Source organism: Mirounga leonina, unplaced genomic scaffold (genome assembly GCF_011800145.1).
Source record: "Mirounga leonina isolate KUSES-001 unplaced genomic scaffold, KU_Mleo_1.0 Mir_151, whole genome shotgun sequence".
In the NCBI taxonomy this organism is placed as follows: domain Eukaryota; kingdom Metazoa; phylum Chordata; class Mammalia; order Carnivora; family Phocidae; genus Mirounga; species Mirounga leonina.
Window position 1 is genome coordinate 59,938,628 of NW_023270377.1, and position 15,420 is coordinate 59,954,047.

General features: G+C 35.7%; 1 protein-coding gene across 3 annotated transcripts in view; it reads left to right on the forward strand.

Moving 5' to 3' along the window:
• TLK1 (tousled like kinase 1) overlaps window positions 1–15,420 on the forward strand; it is a 157,209-nt gene that overhangs the window by 128,507 nt on the left and 13,282 nt on the right. For all 3 annotated transcript variants that reach the window (XM_035007793.1, XM_035007795.1, XM_035007794.1), the window contains 5 exons: window positions 7,842–7,939; window positions 10,225–10,306; window positions 14,794–14,885; window positions 14,970–15,059; window positions 15,209–15,378. In XM_035007793.1, coding sequence (XP_034863684.1) covers window positions 7,842–7,939; window positions 10,225–10,306; window positions 14,794–14,885; window positions 14,970–15,059; window positions 15,209–15,378 — 532 coding nt within the window. The remainder of the gene's footprint in view (window positions 1–7,841; window positions 7,940–10,224; window positions 10,307–14,793; window positions 14,886–14,969; window positions 15,060–15,208; window positions 15,379–15,420) is intronic.

Below are 15,420 nucleotides of genomic sequence, written 5' to 3' on the forward strand. Positions count from 1 at the left end.
AAGGCAGTCGCTTGACCAACTGAGCCACCCAGGCGCCCACGGATGATCATATTTTGATATACCAGTCTTTGATACATTCTAGATGGGAATTTATCTTTTTGATGTGAGGAGTTCTGCTAGGTGGTTGTTTGTATAGTCAGATCATTATTCTGCAATTGAAGGAAACTACATGGATATGCTTTTCTAGGATTATTACTAAATTAACACAAATAACTTTTTAAAATAAATCCCTGAAAAACCATTGTCCTTGTAATATATTCTCTCTGTAGCTAATATTTAAATGATATAAGTTACCCATCATAGTACCCCAAAATGATGAGGAAATAAGAATTTTGGAAGTTATTAGGACTATTAACTATGTCTTGCCACTGCGATTACTCAAGTGTGTGATGTGAACAGCATGCAGATGTGTGTTGCCCTTTATTTAGTCTTCAAGTTTTGTCATCTTCTAGACTTAAAATATTTGATTAGCAGTATGGAATATTAAATAGTATTAGTAGGGATTGGCCTTAATGTATGTGTTTTGGGTTGTGTGTGTGCATGAGAGGGAGGGAGGGAGAGAGACAGAGAGAGAGAGAGAGATTTATAAGTCCTGAATATAAGTGCTGGAAGTTTTTTTGGAAAAACATAACCAATTTATAACTGAAACAGGATTAGTCAAGAATCATCAGCACCAACACAAATGTATCTTTGCAGCAGACCAAAGGAATCAGCTAAACAATTTGCAGTCATCTCAATCTCTACTAAAACAAAAATCACATCCAACATGCCACCTGACACCATTTCTTTCTCTCTCTCTCCTTTGCTCCTTGCGATGTGGCATTCATCTCTCCTTGTGCCTCCGTTCTGAAGAGATAACAGTATAGCAACAACTCTGCCACTGAAATCCTGTTCTCTGACCGATATTGGCACCTGCAAAGAGAAACAACCAGTAACAGGCAGCAGCAGCATCAGTATTAATCTTCCATGATGAAATCTTTACAGGTCAAGAACAAGCACACAGCTCTTTTCTCACTCCTTCACAGTGGACCATGCAACTAGTTGAAATGGAAGACAATGGATTGTCTACAAGCCTTTTGAACAGTGGAGAATACAGGGCATTGGTTTTAGGTGAATTGACCCCCAAGTAACTCTTGAAGTTTGATATCTCCTTTGGTCTTTCTTTCTAGAATACCACTGTCATCTGATATATCAGATCCTTAGTATAACCACAAAGAATAAGTTTGCATATGTGACATTTATTGTCACTTGTTTGAATAAAAATATGAAAATAATGAACAGTATAATTCTAGAGGACTTAATCTCTAAATCTGTGTGTTCACCTTTATATTCATGGCCATGACTAGAAGAAATCTCTTGGGAATTCTTCTCTCAATTAAAGCCAACCACATTGTACATTATATTTCTCTAGAACATAGGAAAAGATGCTACTTGTATAAGGCAGTAGTTTTCAGTAGAAGTCTGGTGAAAATACACTGTAGTAGAAAAGGTCATGATTAAGCCCACGAAGAATGTTACAAGGTTTGGGCAAGAAAAGTGCCAAGAATAGTGTTAGAATTCTAAACTTGACATTCTGTCCTTACTACTGTTTCCCTTTTAAAAATGAGTAGTAGTCTATAAAGATGACTTTGCTGAGACAACATGGGACTGGCTGTAGATAGGAAAACTCCCAGTGTTCCTATTTTACCTCCTACTCTTATTATGAATCCATAAACATTACTACTCTGTGTTTCCCCAGTTGCAGTCATACATCTTAACTTGGTGTAGTAGATTTTCAATTACCAAAATGAAAATTTAGAAGTAAAATGTGTTTTGCCCCTGTAATGTTTAATATTAATCCAGTTTTATAGGGAATGGAATTTTTTTTAATTTTGGAAAGAATTTTAGAAGTCGTGTTAGCCATTGGTTAGAGCAGAGTTCAATTCATGTTTGTAAATTCAGTCTAGAGATCACTATTTTACAAAAAAAGAAAACAATTGCTTATCCACTGGTCCTTCCCAATCAGAACTATAACTGCATGCCATTTACAGTTGACCCTTGTACAATCAGGGGTTAGGAGCACCAACCCTCCTCCACCCCCATGTGCACAAAACTCTGCATATAACTTTTGTCTCCCCCAAAACTTAACTACTAATAGCCTACTGTTAACCAGAAGACTTAACCAATAACATAAGCAGTCAGTTAACACAAATTTTCTATATTATATGTATTATATACTGTATTTTTACAGTAAGCTAGAGGAAAATGTTATTAAGAAAATTATGAGGAAAATACATTTACAGTGCTTTATTTGTTGAAAAAAATTTGCCTATTAGTGGACCTCTGCAGCTTAAACCCATGTTGTTCAAGGGTCACCTGTATATTCATGTGTGTCAAGAGAGTCTCGAATACTAGGCTCTTTCCGTCATTGCGTAGAAAGTTAAATGTCTTCATACTTAAATAAAAAATCTGTGAATCCAGCCAAATCCTGAGAAAGGTTCAGAGGAACCCAGGCAGTGCGGAGGACTACGATATGCTGTAAGGCATGAGGCCTGGATGTGCTACGGTGTGGTGTCAGCACCTTCCTTCGCGTTTAACATCAAGGAATTTCCAATACAGCAGCTATAATTTCTTTTTCAGGAAGTATACTAAATATTTAAATTTTGCCAGTCAGTTGAATTGTTACATTTATTTGCTGCTGGGAAGGGTTTTATTTTGTCTTGTTTAAATAGAATGGAGGAACTGACAGAATCAAAACCTGCCTATTTTAACAGTTATTCCCAGGAGTTTTAATGTAGATATTTATGCATTTGAATAATGCATAAACTCCACCTCCACATCCCACACCCTCCCCCTAAAAAAGGAAGAAATGAAGTGTAGAGAAAACATTAAGGTTCTAAAATAATTAAGCCATTGCAATACATCTGAGGGAGATACAGTATGCTCCCATCAGTAATAACCAGCTCAGTGATTGGGGAGGGGAGTGGAGGGAGCATTTATGTAGTTAGGAATAAACCCCCCTCCGCCCGCCCCAGGAATTTCATAATTTTTGTCCCCTCTCCTCCTCCTACCCAATTTTCAATCTTACATAATCATACTCAAGCAAAAACAGGGTTATGGGCAGTAGTTTCAAAACTGATCTCTGGAAGTTCAGACTTGGTTTATCTATGTGGTTTTTTTGGTTTGTTGGTTGGTTCATATTTCCAATGGTTCATATCTCTCATATCCATATTTAAAGTATTTGAAAGCATATAATAGAAATAATCTGGGGGCATACAACAGGGTTAAAGATGAAGTAAATTGTTAATGATTTTCTTCTTCCTAATTCTTTTTTTCTGCACTGCCCTTTCTTTCCATTAGCTTTTAATAGTGCCTTCGTTAATTTCACCTTTCATTTTCCTGGTGATAAACTTTTAGAATGACATTATAGTTTATGAAATTAAAAAATTTGAGGACCTGCGGATACCGGCTTTTGAGGGATTAACATTGTTCATATTACTAAAATGAATTTGGAGTTAAACTTTTTGAAACCTCATTCTGAACTAGTTTTCCTAGACCAAGTAATGTTATAGTGCTATTGAATAGGCTCTTCAAAGTGATATGCTTTTCTCTTCTTCTTCCATCTTCATAATATACAGAATTTCTTTTTTACCAACTCTCATTGGTTATAGGCAAGCTGAGAATGATATATCAAAATACTTTGTCTTATCTTGGCTTTATAGAAAAGCAGCTCTTCGAAATTGAGGGTTTTTTGTGGATATAACATGTAACATACTCAAGATTTGTTAAAGAAATTTAAACTAGTATGTTTAATTTTTTCAGGATATGTATCATTTTTACATGTGAAAATGCATTTTGTAACTCTTTAAGCTTTTATAGCTTTAATGCCTACACACCCCACCTTTCTTTTAGTAATTGCTGTTTTAAAAATCGCCATTTTGGGAAATGCACAAAAATCGACCTAGCGGTTTTTACCTGGCATTTTAGAGATTCTGTATTACTGTTACTGACTTTTGGCTTAGAAAGTCGAGCCAAGGGGATATTAAGTTGCCAGAAAAACTTTGCTTACAAACAGAAAGCATTTCTATGTCAAACTTCTGCTGAAGGACAAATTGTTTTGGTTAAGTTGCTGTGGAATTTGCCTTCCATATAAATTTTTTAAAGTTATAAGTTTTGGAAGGTGGTATGTTTTGCAGGTTTAACAGTGAGGCAGTATTGAGATCTGTTGTTGTATATTTATATGACTTGGGTTTTAAATGAGAATATTAAGAGCTTATTATAAAATACTGTTAGAATAGCTGTAGTATATACTGTTAAATTGTCCATTGCTGTATCTTTGTTTGAACAGAAAAGAACTGTGTCCTTTTACTGTGTTGGGATCACCAAACCTACCTCTCTCTCTAAAAGTCTATTCTTAACTTGTGTTTCTTCTAGACCTCTGCTTTAACTGCTCAGCTGGTGGATGACTCGAGGACTGAAAGTTGATATTATTCTAGTTGGATTATCTCTTGTGTTTTAGTAATCTGGCCTAGTTTTGCCATGGGTTTGAGGGTTCCATTCTATAATGAACTCAGGTCAGTTGTGAGCCTGGGTCATACTTGCTTCTCCTGAGCCCTCTGAAAATGATTAATTCTGAGGACAGCCCAGAGATTAATGTTGATCTCAAGCCAAGGAGAGGATAGTCTACAGGATAGATCTTTGGAAATGACTGCACTAAATATAAATCAGTTGATGAAACTACTGTATTCTAGACTATTGTACCCTGGGGCCATACCAAAACTGGGCTTTGCCCCTTTATATAAAGAAAGGGTACTAGGCCATATCGTCCTAACATTTGCCTGAAAGTATGTGTATTAATCTGCTTGGGCTGCCATAACAAAATACCGTAGACTAGGTGTTTTGTTTTTTTTTTTTTAAAGATTTTATTTATTTATTTGAGAGAGAGAGAATGAGAGAGAGCACATGAGAGGGGGGAGGGCCAGAGGGAGAAGCAGACTCCCTGCTGAGCAGGGAGCCCGATGCGGGACTCGATCCAGGGACTCCAGGATCATGACCTGAGCCGAAGGCAGTCGCTTAACCAACTGAGCCACCCAGGCGCCCGACTAGGTGTCTTTAACAGAAATTTTCTCACAGTCTGGAAGGTGGAAATCTAAGATCAGGGTCCATCCAGCAGGGTTCAGTTTCTTGTGAGGATCTGTTTCTTCCTGGTTTTAGATGGCTGCCTTCTCACATGTCCTATTCTCTGTGCTCCCACAAAGAGGGGACAGGGTGGGCAGGATCTCTGTCTCTCTTCCTCCAGATAAAGCCACTCATCCCATCATGAGGGCCCCACCTTCATAACCTAATCTAATTCCCAAAGGCCCCATCTCCAAATACCATCACATTGAGGTTTAGGGCTTAAACATACGAATTTTGGGGAAACACAAACCTTCAGTCCATAAGAGTATGTATACTGCCCCCCCCCCAAGTGGGGTTTAAGAGTTGCAGAATTATCTTTCCCCCAGAAGTGTGTCACTTTGGTTTAAAGTCCAAGATGTGTGAAGTAAATAATAAATTACAGTATGTTAGATGTAAATATGTTTCACTATGAAAGAGTTATATCTATCAGTATATAAGACTTGGTTATTAAAAAAAGAGAGAGACTTGGTTATAGTTCCTTTACTTGACATTTCCTCTTATATACAGAGGATCCAATTTTTTCTTTTTTTTTTCCTAGTGCTTCTGACTTTTTTTTCCTGTAAACTTTATAATTCAAACCAAATGCAGCTTGCCTGTGCTTTTAGATTGTAAGATTTTATGGGCCATATCTGCCATGTTTTATAGAGGGCAAAAAAAGTTTGCTTAACTGACACAGACCTACATTTTACTTTCTTTAAATAATAAGTATTTATTTTGCAATATTGGTTATTGCCATTGTATAGACCTCTGAAGATTACCAAAAAATATTAAGCAAATGTAACTGTATCAACAATCTAGTTGAATCTCATAAAATATATTTATTGACTCAGTAAAATTTAATTTCTATAAATACTCTTTTGAAATAGTATCCCCATACTACAATTTCAAATAAAAGTTAAAACAGTTATTTCAGTAGGTATGCTAATAGACATTTCACGGTTTTATCGGATATTTAGAATTTCACTAGCCTACCAAGTGTTCAGTAGCTTCCTACATGTGTAAGAATCACAAGTTTTAAGACCACAAATGTTAGTAATATGGAAAGAAGAGGTTACCACTTTCTATGTTCTGTGATGTAAATGAATTTGAATTTTTTTCATACTCATGGACATACCTGTATAGCCAGTTTCTTATTCTACTTTATGTGTCTTTATAAATTAAGACAAACTAAACTGTAATTTGAGTCTCATTCCAAAAGGTTTTTAATCTATTTCCTGTCCTTATAATGAATCTTCAGTTATTTAATCCCCTGGAGTATTTATTACCTTTACTTTTTTCATTAAAATAAATATTTGTGACTGAAGCTGTATAAAGAAATTTCAGTTCAATTAAGACAGTTTGTTTAGTTTATGTATTTAAAAAAAAAAAAACTCCCCAAAATTTTAGAAAGGTTTATCTTCATTTAAATTTACTGTGAAAGTTTCTGTTTATCATCTAATGCCTATTCCATATTAAATATCTCTGCAACAAGTAGTGGTTTTCATTTTAAAATAATAAAAATAACCTTAAGGGTCAAGTGGAATGCAAACAACACACTTAGATTTAGTTTTTTTTAATATGTGAACATTTGTTTTTCTTTATCATACTTAGAATATTCCTTTCGGTTTAAGCTTTAGATAAAGGTGTTATACCCTTTATACCTCATATTATCTGCTTTGGAGTGAAATGATATTTATATCTTCAAAGTAAACTTCAGAATTATTTTTTAGATAAAGGATTTTTTAAATCAAAGATAAATCATTAAAAGGAGCTAATATACAGATATGTTTAAGTGTAATATAGATTTATAATGGTAGATACACATTTAGGCCAAGGCAATTTGTATTTGTTTATTTACTCAACAAATATTCAGAAATATAATGGGCATTTCTAGAATTTTCCACCGAAATTTGATATATCCTATCTGTCCCTTATGTAGTATTCAAATTTATATTGACAAATCAAAGAGATGTATAAGATGGGTGGTTGTTTATTTGGGGTCTGATTCTAAAATGTTCTCAAAATTGTGTATTTTGAGACCTGAAAAATATTTATCAAAATTTTTATATAAAATGTTAAATTTCTTTAGATTTGCCTAGAGCTGCTCTGATAACTGAGGATCTACCACAGCTATCCATATAGTTTTTGTTTTAGAGTCTCTAAGATTGCAGTGGGATTTATCCTGAGTGGTCAGATTGTGTGTGTGTGTGTGTGTGTGTGTATTTCAGACATTGTAAGGTCTAGAAATAATCAGTGGTTCTGTCTTCTTCCTTTCTTCCTTTTTTGACTATTGTAAAATACCTTCATTTGTTTTGTATTATTAAATTATTCCCTCTTAAATTAAAATTGGGATGTACCAGAAATAAAACTTTCATCTCGTTTTGTATTATAAGTCAACCTCAACTACCTTGCAGTCATTTTCAGTTTAAATATTCTAAAAATAGATTTCTTGTAGTACAGAATAAAACTCAGCATCTCATTAGGTATAGATTTTTATGTGGAGGATGGTTTCTTGAAATAGGCTTTTGCCTTATCTCTTTCCATCTTTCAGGCATTGAAAAGTGCACTTTGGTCTTTTAACTCAGTGGTACTTTATAATATACTATTCTTCCCGTCACTGTATAAAATTGATGCATGGGTAAAAATATCTCTTTTTATATTGCAAATAAATTGAGCTTGTTATAGTCCCCTCTCTTCATTTTCAGGAAGAGGCAGAAATCCAGGCAGAACTTGAACGTTTGGAAAGAGTCAGAAATCTTCACATTCGAGAGCTCAAAAGAATAAATAATGAAGATAATTCGCAGTAAGTCATTATTCATATTTTACAGTTTTTTCTCTCCGTGGAGAGTATAAACACAATATTTCCGTGTTGGGGGGCCTTCTCAGAACACTTAGAAAAAGATCCAAAGTCCTTCCCATATTTTCAGAAGGCCTTATATGATCTGGTCTCTGGCCACCTCACCAACCCCATCTCTGTCATCCTCCCCTCATTTATATCTTGTACACAAGCCGGCCTCCTCGAACATGTTTATTTAGCACATTCCCATCTCTGGACTTCCGTGCTTGCCATTTCCTCTACCTGAAGTGTTCTTCCTCTAAATATCTGCATGGCTTATTCCTTATTTCACTCCAAATGATCGAGAGAGGCTGTCCTTAGGCCACCCTGTATAAGATAGCAGTTTTTGCCTCACTCCATCCCTTCTCTCAGTATCCTTGCCTTGCTTTATTTTTTCATAGCATTTATCACTACCTGGAATTACAGATTTATGTTTCAGTTATTATTGTCTGTCTCCTCACATTAGAATGTAAGCTACATGAGAGCACAGACTTAGTTTTATTTTTGCTATATCCTCAGAGCCTAGACCAGCGCCTGGCACATGCTAGGCCCAAAATAAATATTTGTTGACTGAATACCAAAGTTAATATTACAATAGTGAAGGAGAAATTATTTCAGCTAGCAGTAGTTCAGTAAGCCATAGTTGAAATTATTTCAACTAACAAGATTTATGCAAAAACTGTAGAAGAAATAGAAGTTTAAGTTATAGCCTCTGTCCTTATCCTTGCTTATCAAAATGAATGCTATAGATATTAAATGCTAAAGGAACTCAAAAGAGGAGAAAATAACTGAGGACTGGTGGGAGCTTTATGAAGAAGACAGAAATTAAGCAGCAAGGTACTACTTGGATTTAATTGACGTAAAGGAGAGGAAGAGTGTCTTTTTATACTTTATAAGACTTGTGTCATTTAAAGCTTCATGACCTAATACGAATGTCGCAATTGGAAATGGCCAGTTTCTCTTATGAACTATAAATATCTTGCTTAAAAGAAGGCCTATTCATGATCATTTGTTTATGTATAATTCATAAATATACAGATCCTTCCTGTGCATAAGGTGAATGAAATAATATATTTATGGAATAACCCAAAATGTACCAGATGAAAATTCTAATTAAGCGGATAGGACAAAACTAATTTAACAGTTGTCTCTTCTGAAAATTATGTTCAAACTTATTTGTGGATCTGACTTAGTCCACTTGATGAAAATTAAGTGAACTGTTATAGCTTTACATTTCACTTTAAAAGTAAACAGAGGAGTGCCTGGCTGGCTCAGTCAGTAGAGCTTGAGACTCTTGATCTTGGGTCGTGAGTTCGAACCTCACGTTGGGGGTAGAGTTTACTTTAAAAAAAGCAAAAACAAAAACTTAGCAGAAACCTCTTTTATTAACAAGTTCTTTAAGAAAAGAAATTGTCAAAGCTATATTCAATTGATTTTGAATGAAATAATAAAATATATTTATACCTGGAATTAATAAAGCTATCATCGTTTTTGTTTTTGTTTTATTTCAAGAGTGCACATTTTGGAATCACATTTTTCCGCTAAGCCCTGTCATGTATTAACTGTTGACCTGAGCAAGTGACTTAACTTTTCTGTGCAGTGGTGCCCTCATCTGTAAAATAAGAGCTAGTAGCAACGCCTACTTCATATGGTTGGCTGAGAAATAAATGAGTTAATACATGTGAATGCTTAATATATAGCAGGAGCAATAAATGTTACATAGTAATGAGTATTATCTGTGAGAGATTTTCTAAGTTTCTTTTTAAAGCTTTCATTTTTTCATTGGGAATTGAAATTTTATTTATAGAAGTTCAAAGAGTAAAATTTAATCATGCATGAAGGCCAGTTTATACAAATAATTATTTTTAATCATATGTACTACTGTAAAATCTTGATTCACCATACTCCCAATATAAAAGTATATTTTTCCATGGGAAATAATTCCTACTGAGTAGTGGGATTTCATAAAGCTCTTAGAAATACAATAGTTGGTAAGTCTTTATCAGAGTGCTATTGGTTATTGAACCTGAATGTTCAGCTAAATGTTAAGTTTAATGAACACCAGAGAGTTCAGATTGAAAATAGTCATGCAGGTGGAGAGCGAAGAGCAGTATAGGATGGAACTCAAAATTAGCAGAAGAGTAACTGAGAAAGAAATAGCTCAAAGTAGAAGACAGAATGGAACTTTACTGTGGAAGGAACCTTTTTTATGTGTTTTTATGTGCCTAAGTATCTTTTTCTCCCACCTTAAGGTTCAAAGATCACCCAACGTTAAATGAAAGATACTTGTTACTTCATCTGCTTGGTAGAGGTGGCTTTAGTGAAGTGTATAAGGTAATATAGACTTTTTTTCTGTTCTTACACTAAAATAGCAAAGATATAGGAGTACATGGTTAAGAAGTACTTGTGTTTTATTGATTCATTTTATGATTTTTTGACTGATTTTTATGTCCCAACTCTCATTACAAAAGAGCCTGATGGCTTATGTTGTCTTATCTCAAGTGGAGAATCTCCTTGCATCACACTGATATCTGGTACCTCATTACTAGCAGCCAGTCCGATACAAATAACGCTCATTAGAATCAAGAGAGGCAGGGCACCTGGGTGGCTCAGATGGTTAAGCATCTGCCTTCGGCTCAGGTCATGATCTCAGGGTCCTGGGATCGAGTCCCGCATCGGGCTCCCTGCTCCTTGGGAGCCTGTTTCTCCCTCTGCCTTTCTCTCTCGCTCTGTCTCTCATGAATAAAAAAAAAAAAAAATCTTAAAAAAAAAAGAATCAAGAGAGGCAAGTAGCCATTTAATATAGTACATCTATGGAAAGATTGTACCCCTTAATTCAAACGTGTCACAAGTCTTACATGTCTTGAATTTACCCAAATCTCTACCTATTTTAAGGCCAGTGTTTCTTAAATGCACCTGTATAAATGTAGAAAAGTTTTTAGTCACCATGTTCAGTGTTTTGTATCTTCTCTTTTTTCACTTTACATTGTATCTTTCTGCCCAGCCTTTAAATTGTGTAGTTCTGGGGTGCCTGAGTGGCTTAGCCCATTAAGTGTTGGACTCTTGATTTCTGCTCAAGGTCATAATCTCAGGATCATGGGGTTGGGCTTAATGCTCAGCGGGGAGTCTGCTTGTCCCTCTCCCTCTGCTCCTCTCCCCCCTCCAACTCACACACTCTCTCTCTCAAGTAAATAAATAAATCTTTAAAAAAAAAATTGTAGTTCCTAAAGTCTTTTATCATTCTATATATTCTCCTTTTCAAATACAGGTTTCTCCAGCTATCCAAAAGTAGAGCATTCCAGTGAGACCATTCATAAGCCAAACCGGTATAAAGGGAAGTGTATTCCCTGCTTTACGAAGTTTGTGAGAGGCCTCTTCACTTTTTTACGAAAGACCTACATTAGTGCCTGTTTTTCCTAACTGAAAGAAATCCAGAGGGTTTTCACTCTTAAAAAAAAAAAGCCATTATTGTAGCTGTGTACATAATATCCATCCTACACTTTCCTTCTGAGCTCCATACCTCCTTTTGGTATACATGACTTAGTCTTTTTACCTCACATGGATGCTTCATATGCAGTACAAACTCAGGTCTGACACAGAAGTTATCTTCCTCTTCTCCAAAACTTTTTCTTCTAACACTGCGGCCTCCCACAGCAATACATCCATCTGTCCATTCCCTCAAGTGAAAAACCTAAGGCCATCCTTTGCTCCACCTTTTCCGTAACTTCCTTTCCTCAACATAAAACCAGTCCCTGGTGCCCACTGCTAACTTATATCATTAAGCTCTCAAGTCCAGCAGTGACCCTTCCCTCTCTCTCTTAGCTTAAGGCCTCCTTGTCTCTTATTTGCATTGCTCCCTGAGCCTCCTAGCTAATCTTAGGGCTCATTGAGTTTCTCCAGTTTATTGATGTATGCTGCGGCTGGAGTGGCCTTTTTATAAAATGCAGTCTGATCATCTCACTCACCTACTTATAAGCCCCAGGGGCTTCCCATTTGCTCTTAGTTAGGATGAAGTCTTATTAAGGGTTGTACCCTCACCTTAAATTTAATTCCTGTAGAAGACTTCCCTGTTGGTCTCCCTTTTATAGCTCCTTGTTGACACTTTGTGCTTTGTTTTGTTATGTATTAGTATAGTTAGTGGTTAAGAGCTTGGGTTCTAAAGCCAGATAGGCTAGGTTTGAATACTAACTAGTACTGATTACTGTTTACTAACTGTATATACTCAGGCTTAGGACTTACCATCCTCTGCCTCAGTCTTCCATCTGGAAATACTAACAGTGCCTACATCATAGGATTGTTGTAATGATTTTTTTTTTAAGATTTATTTACTTATTTTTGAGAGAGAGAGAGAGAGAGAGAGCAGCGGGGAGGGACAGAGGGAGAGAGAAACTCCATGCTGAGCACAGAGCCCTTCGCAGGGCTCAATCCCAGGACCCTGAGATCTTGACCTAAGCTGAATCCAAGAGTCAGACACTCAACCAACTGAGCCACCCAGGCGCCGCGGGTTGCTCTAATGATTAGATGAGCTATATCACAGGAACATTGGTGCTTAGCAAATGTAAGCTCATCAGACTATTCTTAGAAATCCTGACAGTGAGGCAAGGACTGTGCCTTCTTAGTTTACTGAAGACAAACCTGGATTCTAATTCTGAGTCTGGGAAAAAATAATGGGATTTGTACTCAGAAAACTTCAGTTCTGATCTTTGTTCAACTGTGAACCATTCTGTTTTTGTTAAGTTGGACAAGCATTAAACATCATGGGTCTAACCTTCCTCACCCATCAGGAGTGATCTGTGAGCTCTCTTCCAATTCCTGGTTCTCTGATTCGAGTAGTAGTTCCTTCTCAAGCACTTAATGGTTCAAGGAGGCTTACTCAGTCCACAAAGTAGAAAAGATCATAATGGCATGGCTCACTGTGGATCTAAAAATCACCAAAAGTACAGTTAGCACTCACTTGGCCTTAAAGTTAGTTGCCCAGCTTCTGAGCTTTTTGTCATGACCTTTCCTGACAGCCTTCTGCCACTGCCCTATAGTATTTGCACTGTTTCTAATACCACAGATAGCTGCTAAGAGGGGCATTTCTTTTTGAAGAAAGGGCTTATATAGGAAATAAAAAATGCAGATTGGGGCCTAATAACTGTTCAGTACTGACCTAAATACTAAAGACCACTTTCTCCAACCCCTTCAAAGCCTTTTCATGGTTGCCAGGTCCACTGGGAAACAAAGCAGATTGTGAGTCAAAAAAAATACAGATTTTATCTATACCAAGGTGGAAAATACTGAATCAATTGCTCAGTAATTGACCATATTAGCCTTATGGGAAGGGTATACTTTACTCACCTAATCTTGGGAGAAAGATGTGTCATATATAAGTCAATATATATTGATAATTTTTATGAGTGCACTTAAAATTTTATTTTCTATTATCCTTTATGCTTTTTTGCATTCTCACATGAACTTTTTAATCTTTTCTCTTTAAGCTTTTAATAATGTAATTAGCTAATGTTTAACACTTTATGTGTTTTACCCCATTTAATCCTCTCAACAACCCAAACTTTATAAATGAGACTGAGGCTAAGAGAGGGTATTATTAGCACAGAGTTCTGTAGCTAATAAGTTTATCTGACTCCAAAATGAATATTCTTAACTACTGCATCCTATATTATTTCTGATCTTAGGCTTTTATAATTTTATGACAGTTTACCTTTCTTCTTTTTTTTTTTAATAAGGATTTTATTTATTTGAGAGAGAGAGAATGAGAGACAGAGAGCATGAGAGGGAGGAGGGTCAGAGGGAGAAGCAGACTCCCTGCCGAGCAGGGAGCCCGATGCGGGACTCGATCCCGGGACTCCAGGATCATGACCTGAGCCGAAGGCAGTCGCTTAACCAACTGAGCCACCCAGGCGCCTGTGACAGTTTACCTTTCTTGTTTATTTTTAGGTTACCAGTTGATGGGGGGGAGTAGAGACTGGGGACCTTCTTTCTAATATGTAAATTTTCAGTGTTGTTTTTGTTTTGTTTTTTTTTTAAAAGGGGCTCCTTTGTCTGTAAATCACAGAACCAAAATTACTAGATCTCTCTTAAATGACATTCAAGTGGTTTTTTTTTAGATTTGTAAATTACCTGACACCTTAGAAGAATACTGATCATTCTTAATTTTTTTATGTAAGAAATAGGCTGATGATTCAGACAAACTAGTATAAAACCTCTGTTTTTGAGACAGCCAGTAAAAATTGAAGACAAGTTGGATATTAGAAGAGATTTTAAGGAATTATTATTGATGTAGATAGGTGTGATAATGATGTATGGTTATGTTTGAACAGTTTCATAATCAAAGTTTAGAGTTTAGAATTTTTTAAACAGTTGGAAATCATTACGAACTTGTTTAAAGAAGTGGGGAGTTGCTAGGAAAGGTAGAGGAAAAAGTTTTGCTTTATCCAGCCCATAAAAAACACACTAAAGCCCTCTCTTTGTTGGCTGCTTACTGCTTTTGCCACTGTAGAGGAGCCAGATCCATATTAAAAAAAACAAATAACAGCATTATTGTTTTATCTTGATTCAGTATATTGGCATTTATGAAACCTGAATGTGAAAATTCACCTTAAAGTTTTCTCTGATGTATACGATGGAATTTGTATCTTGTTCCCAATAATAAATGTGTTGTTAAACTATATATAATCATAGCAAAGATGATCACCAAAAACTGTAGTGTATATTCTAATTTCATATTGCTATAAAAATTATCACCAAATTTGTTTTTTAAATCTCTTTAGCTATTCAGTTGGTCTTTGGTCCTAACTCTTCTATGCCTTGAATCCTAGGCTTTTGACCTCTATGAACAAAGATACGCTGCTGTGAAGATCCACCAGCTTAATAAAAGCTGGAGGGATGAGAAGAAGGAAAACTACCACAAGTAAATAGTAATACTTTCTGGTTTTTATCAAGTGAAAATACATTTAATAGTCATGGAGAATAAATATACTCTCTCTTCCTGTAGACATGCCTGCAGAGAGTATAGAATACACAAAGAACTGGATCACCCTAGGATAGTTAAACTCTATGATTATTTCTCCTTGGATACAGATACGTAAGTGAATATAAGGATTTATATTTAACAAAAATTTGTTTGCTTTTGTTTTCCTTATTCTGTAATGATGATATATTCTTCATTTCATCCTGTGATTAGGAATTATTGGATAATGTTTTAGGTCTAATTTTTTCTCTTCTTCATTGTAGGTTTTGTACAGTATTAGAGTACTGTGAAGGCAATGACTTGGATTTCTATCTGAAGCAACATAAATTAATGTCAGAGAAGGAAGCTAGGTCTATTGTAATGCAAATTGTAAATGCACTAAGATATCTCAATGAAATCAAACCCCCTATTATACATTATGATCTTAAGCCAGGTAATTAATAAAATTTGTCTAAATTTTTTAAGCTCTAAAGAC